This window comes from Acanthopagrus latus, chromosome 23 (assembly GCF_904848185.1).
Source record: "Acanthopagrus latus isolate v.2019 chromosome 23, fAcaLat1.1, whole genome shotgun sequence".
NCBI lineage: Eukaryota > Metazoa > Chordata > Actinopteri > Spariformes > Sparidae > Acanthopagrus > Acanthopagrus latus.
Window position 1 is genome coordinate 24,065,657 of NC_051061.1, and position 6,625 is coordinate 24,072,281.

General features: G+C 41.8%; 1 protein-coding gene across 2 annotated transcripts; it reads left to right on the forward strand.

Moving 5' to 3' along the window:
• Positions 1-53: 53 nt before the first annotated feature.
• Positions 54-6,351, forward strand: amdhd2 (amidohydrolase domain containing 2). 2 transcript variants are annotated; one of them, XM_037088216.1, is made up of 12 exons: positions 54-375; positions 878-1,078; positions 1,194-1,330; positions 2,104-2,243; positions 2,384-2,438; positions 2,815-3,027; positions 3,145-3,233; positions 3,702-3,846; positions 4,463-4,570; positions 4,717-4,785; positions 4,873-4,974; positions 5,438-6,351. In XM_037088216.1, the coding sequence occupies exons 2-12, from the start codon at positions 996-998 to the stop codon at positions 5,515-5,517; spliced, it is 1,221 nt and encodes a 406-aa protein (XP_036944111.1). In that variant the 5' UTR covers positions 54-375; positions 878-995; the 3' UTR covers positions 5,518-6,351. The 2 variants fall into 2 exon arrangements, with proteins under 2 accessions (XP_036944111.1, XP_036944113.1); XM_037088218.1 differs by having other exon boundaries at positions 947-1,078.
• The last annotated feature ends 274 nt before the right edge of the window (positions 6,352-6,625 follow it).

The window sequence follows — 6,625 nt, forward strand, 5'->3', positions numbered from 1 at the left end:
TCAGCTGACCCGCAGCTCCGCTTCGTCACATGACATCCGTTTCCCCTGTTCCTATTCGACGGACTCAGCTGAACTGGGGACAGAACCGACACCAGCTACATTAACACTGGAAACACTCGTTTGGTTGTTTTTTAAAACTTGTTTCAGGCGAAATATCTGGAGGTTAATGCGGAATGTTCGCTCGCCGAACTCGGCTGAAAAACACAGTCGTTTAATGTCGCCTAGCTGTGTATCCTGTGGACTCGGAGCGATCTGGTGACTGCTGGACAAGTTCAAATCCCGCTGGATCAGCTGTTGTATGCTGCTTTCACTGTATGCCGAGTGGACAACTGGGTTCTACAGATTCTCAGACGTCTGAAGTCTTTCTCTCACAAGGTATGTAAATCAGATCAGAGCTGACGAAGTCTCAAATTGAGTCTTTTCTAGATGGAATTTCGCAGCGTGCATTTTCACGCAGAGAACGAGCCAGAACGAATCGTGTCTTAAAGTAAAAGTGAGCATGGACAGGGTTTTTTTAAAAAAAACAAGTTAACATGTATTTGTTTCTTGCAACAACATTCAAAACCGCCATGAGAGCTTGAAGAAGATCAGAGGTCAAAGTCAGCAGCTGCACCTTCACTGATAACTTATCTCAGATCAGATTTAACCCCGGTGCGTCTCCGTCTGGACACTTCATATCCTGTCACAGGAGGAAATAAAAGTAAAGTACACAAGAATTACTTTGCTGTCCTTGTCCTGCTTAGTTCTCAATAAAGAGATTTATTGTACAAAGTCCTGCATTCAGATCCTCACTGAAGTAAAGTGTGTAAGAATTATCTGCTTAAAGTATGAAAGTGTTCCTGTCAGTGTTTTCTTCTCATATCTGATGTTTTTCCAGCACTCACATGAGCTCTTCCTGTTCCTGGAACACAGAGGAGCGTTTGATTTACTCTGCTGTGTCTCCCAGTCGTCTGAAGCAGAGTGGACTGTCTCCACCCGCCTGCTGAGGGACAAACATGCCGTCCAACAAATCAGTGTCAGACGCTCCCATCACTCAGTTCATCAACTGCAGGATACTGAGAGAGCACCGGCTGCAGAGGTAACACACACCTCACCTGCTCACACACGCCTCAGGTGAACACAGAGCAGGTAGTGACTGTGTGTGTGTGTGTGTGTGTGTGTGTGTGTGTGTGTGTGTGTGTGTGTGCACGCAGAGACGACCTGTGGGTGCGTGACGGGAGGATTTTAGATCCAGAGAAGCTGTTCTTTGATGAGCAGGGCTACGCCGACAAACGTGTGGACTGTGAAGGCAGCATCATCGCCCCGGGCTTTATAGACGTTCAGATCAATGGTAACACACACACACACACACACACACACACACACACACACACACGATGAGGAGTTTCTCTACAGTTCATCTGTCACCATCATGTGATGCTGTATCAGGGTTCTGGATCGTGCACTATGCCAAACTCCATCCAGAAAACACTCAATTTAAGACTATAACAGTAAAACAAACTCAACAATCACTTGTCAGAATAGTAACTGATTGATTTTCTCTTTGTTGACTCATCGATTAATCAACTAATCACTTGATCATTTGATTAACTTTCTAAGCATAAATAACTAAATTGTAGTAGTTTCAGCTTCTTAGATATGAATATTAAAACTTCATTCTTCTTTACAGTAACAAAAACTTTGTGTTTTAATAAAGTGTTGGTCTGAAAAAACTAAATTGAGTTTGAATGTAGCCTACTTTTACTGAGGTGAATGAATTTTAAATGCAGGACTTTTATAACCTATAACAGGTTTTTAACTGATTATCAAATGTTCCTAAAGACAAATATTCAGCAGGTCTAGTGTCACAAATGTGAATGTTTAACGGGGCTGATGAAATAATTGACAGAGTAATCAAGTAGTTGCAGCGTTACTTGAATCGAGAATAAGTCTGAAATCAACCGAAGGACGTTCTGTTCAAGAAATCTAAAGTGAAAAAAGACTTTTAAACTTTCTCCGCAGCTGTCACACAGACAGCGTTCAGTCAGACGGATACACGAGGAATCTTTAGCCTGTCGAGTTTTAATGGACGGACTCTAAAAAAACATCGTCGTCTCCCTGCAGGTGGATACGGCATCGACTTCTCTCAGGCCTGCGAGGACGTCTGCAGTGGAGTTTCCTTCGTGGCCAAAAAGATCCTGGAGCACGGCGTGACGTCTTTCTGTCCCACGCTGGTCACGTCTCCTCCGGCTGTTTACCACAAGGTGCCACCAACAATTCAGCTTCATGATATCCAGCTTTCTCTGAGTTTTGCTGACAGAATTATTGACCTGCTTCAAAAAGCTTGTTTCTGGTTTGTTTTTTGTCCAACTGAGCTGCATCATGTTCAAACTGTGTGTTTCAGGTTCTGCCTCAGGTCAAAGTTCACAATGGAGGATGTCATGGAGCTGGAGTTCTTGGTAAGATGTTATTGTTATTTTATATTTTAAAAATTGTCAAAAAAAAGTCCCATGAAAACACCAAAATCAACAACGTGGCTGTCCGTCTCTCAGCACTTCCTGTAGCTCTCAGCTCCAAGCTCACTGGTTCCTACTGATGATGTAAGCCTTTAAAAATGGCTCACAAATGTAAAGTTTCTGTTGAAATATGTTTTTTCAAATAAATTTCTTCTTATCATCATAACAAGAGCTAAAAGACTTTGAATTTATAGTCTAGGTGGACCCGAACACGCAGCTGCTGGCCGTGGACATTATAGGATATATTTTAATGATTTTGGAGCTTATGGAACATCATGATCTATGATAAATATTCTGCTCTTTGGTCGTCGCTCTGCAGGTTTTCATCTGGAGGGTCCGTTCATCAGTCTGGAGAAGAAAGGCGCTCACCCCGCACAGTTCCTCCGACCCTTTAAGTCTGGAGACATCAGCGACCTCATGGAGGCCTACGGCAGCCTGGACAACGTTGCCATGGTGACGCTGGCTCCTGAGCTGGCCAACAGCCAATCAGTGGTGAGGGAGCTGTCCCAGAGAGGCATCACTGTGTCTTTAGGTGAGCATCGTTTACTCAGTCACGTCCTCTGTGATACAAGAACCAAAAGGGTCCTTAGATTTAACAGAAACAGGATGCAGTCTGCTGTATTTATGTGACTCTGTTGTCCTCATGAAGGACACTCTGTGGCCAACCTGTCACAGGCTGAGGACGCCGTTAAACATGGAGCCTCCTTCATCACTCACCTGTTCAACGCCATGCTGCCTGTGAGTCCCTCCTCATCCCCGTTCAAACCATTTATCTAGCTCATGTCACTCATGGTCAGACAAGAGGTAAAGAATGATGTTCCATAAGCTCCAAAATCATTAAAATATATCCTATAATGTCCACGGCCAGCAGCTGCGTGTTCGGGTCCACCTAGACTATAAATTCAAAGTCTTTTAGCTCTTGTTATGATGATAAGAAGAAATTTATTTAAAAAAACATATTTCAACTGCAGGACATTTAGGCCAGGACGAAGAAAAAATTAAAACAAGACGCCAAAAGACTCAAAACGTGTGAATAAAGACAAATAAAAAGAAATAAAACACGACATGGCAATTATTCAATAAAAATAAGAAGAGTTCAAAGAATAAAAGGATTGAAAGACAAAAAGGTCAGAGATCTGACTCGTTCTTCTTCTCGGTAAACTGACAGCTTCTTCTTCTTCTGTCCTGTCCTGTCCTGTGGTCCAGTTCCACCATCGGGACCCGGGTATAGTGGGTCTGCTGACCAGTGACCAGGTTCCTGCAGGCAGGACGGTCTACTACGGGATGATTGCTGATGGGATCCATACCAACCCTGCAGCCCTACGAATCGCTCACAGAGCTCATCCATCAGGTCAGTGAAGGTGTCTTTACAAATCATCTGTTACTATTAAGTTTTATTAATCACCTTCGAGATTGAGGTTTTTGTGATGGGTTGAAATGCTGCGACTCACATGTCATCACTCTGTTACTTCTGTGAAATGTTTCACACAGACAGATGAGTGTCATGAGGTCATCAGGTGCTCTGGTCCGATATGTTTGAAGTATTCACATCAGTTTTCCCTCCTGCGGCCCTGGTGGCTCTCAGGCTCTTCATGTCGTAGACTGTGGTGTATCATGATCATCTCTGGGCTCGTCGTCAGCTGACATGACTGTTGTTTGTCGTACTGTGTGTACAGTTGGTGTTCCCAGCTGAAGACGAGCTCTTTTTACAGACCAGTACACCCAGTAAGACATTACAGTGAGTGTAACAGCTGGTATTCTCTTTGTTCGGGCTCTCTGAGTGTTTAGGGAGGCCGTGAAAATAGAACAGGAAGTCTTTCACCATCTCTTTCTCCCCAAACCCTCCTTCAGTTTGTCTCCACTGAATTAACATGATGATGCACAATGTGAAATACTGTCAGACACCTGCAGAGTCCCTCTGTTGATCCGGAGGAAGATGAAATCTGGTCTTGTGTTTGTCCGTTCAGGTTTGGTGTTGGTGACGGATGCGATCACTGCGATGGGTCTCCCTCCAGGTCGTCACACTCTGGGTCAGCAGGTCATTGAGATCCAGGGACTCCATGCCTACGTAGCAGGTCTCTGATCAGTTTTAATATCCATCAACACATCTTTTATTAGCAATCAAACTGATTTTGGTTTGAAAGAGGAAACACAAAGATAGTAATAACTATATTTTGAAGTTGTATGTTGTGCTGGAGTTGACCTTATCTCACTCTCTCAGGCACCACGACGCTCTGCGGCAGCATAGCCACCATGGATATGTGTGTACGGCACTTTAAACAGGCCTCAGGTCAGTTTGTGTCATTTATTATATTTGGTTAAAATTTGATATTTGTCTTTTTAATTTCCTTTTTTTCGGGTCCGTGTGTGTTAACAGGCTGCAGTGTAGAGGAAGCTCTGGAAGCAGCGTCGCTTCATCCCGCTCAGCTGCTCGGGATCAGCAGCAAGAAGGGAAACCTGGACTACGGTTCAGACGCAGGTGCAGAGATGATTCATCATGATGATGATGATGATGATGATGATGATGATTGGTCTGTTGATGTAAATGCAAATTCCAAAAAGTGTCGATATGCTCATCTGAGGTAGTTTTTACCTTTTTTGAAAACAAGTTCATGCGCTTAATTGGAGATAACATCAGTAAGTTTTGATGCAGAAGAAGATGACAAAGATGAAGAGGACGAAGAAAAGGAAGGAAAAACAGGAAGGAGAAGAAGAACGGGAAGAAGAACACAAAGAAGAAGAAGAAGCAGAAGCAGAGGAAGAAGGAAACATGGCTTTGGTTATTTGCTCTAAGCCAGTTGATCGAAATTTGCATTTCTACTTTTCTTTTTTGTGACATTTCAAAAGTTTACTTTACTATTTTCTCGACAGTTAGATGAAAAAAGTAAAGAGTGATATTTATCAGATATTGATGATATTTATTGTGACTGACTGTCTTGCAGACCTTGTGTTGCTCGATGAAGCCCTCAACATTAAAGCCACCTATATATCTGGAGAGGAGGTCTGGAGAAAAGAACCATAGAAGAAGCCTGCAGATGGAAACTGACCTGCGGTGCCTTCAGGGGACGCTGTTCACCACAGAACCACAAATCTGTTGAATGTTTTAATTCATCAGAACACACAGTGAACTTTATCTTCATCTAAACGAACCGGATGGATTCATATTAAAATTCAGTGCACAAATTTGCCCAGAGGATGATATCTGCTCACTTTTCTTCTAGTCCTGGAAATAAGTCCAAACTTCTATTTGTCAAACACTTAAGTTCATAAGAAGACTCATCTAAAATCTTCTAAAATACAGCTAATGACTACAACTCCCATGAGCCTCAGCTGCACTACCAAAAAGATTCACTTTATGTTCAAAGTGCAACTTCGGCTGTTGGAAGTTGACTGAAGTTTGATGTACAGCTGAGTCAGCTGAGGTGATGAATATTTTATCCTCCATCATCGACATAAATCCTGTCTGGAGTTCAGATGGCCACCGTACAGAGGGTGAAGACATGTTCAGTTTTCACTTCACTGACGTTTAATACTTTCAATAAATACATTTTTTTTTTTAGTTTAAGTATCTTTAAATCAAATAACAGTGATCCAGTTCTGCTTTCACTCTATCTAAATTTTGATGGCGGTGGGAACATGACAGTAAGTGTTTTATAAATACTTAAGCACTTACTGCAAACGTCACTTTTTTATAAGCCTGCATTCAGATGCTTTGCTGTGTGTTTTATTTACATTTATATATATGATTTAAAAGGAAACACTTTGGTATTAAATGAGATAAATCAACTTTCAGAATGTTTTCACTGTGACATCATTGTTCCTCTTTTAAGCAATAATATTCACTTTTCTGATATTATCTGTTGTTTGGCTCATGTTGCTTTATGTTTTCATATCATATCATATAAGTGTTTTTACATGATTTGGCCTGTTTATTACACTGAAATTCACCATACAAGTCATAAATATGGGAAATGCGCTCCTTTTCGGAGTAAAGATGCCAGAAAGACACTGATTTTACATACGGCTGCTCAAAAGCATTTCTGTTATTTTTTAATGAAAAATCATCATCAATCAATATTTCTCTCTGCAATCACATATGCAGTAAATATTTATACTTTCTATGTAAGTTC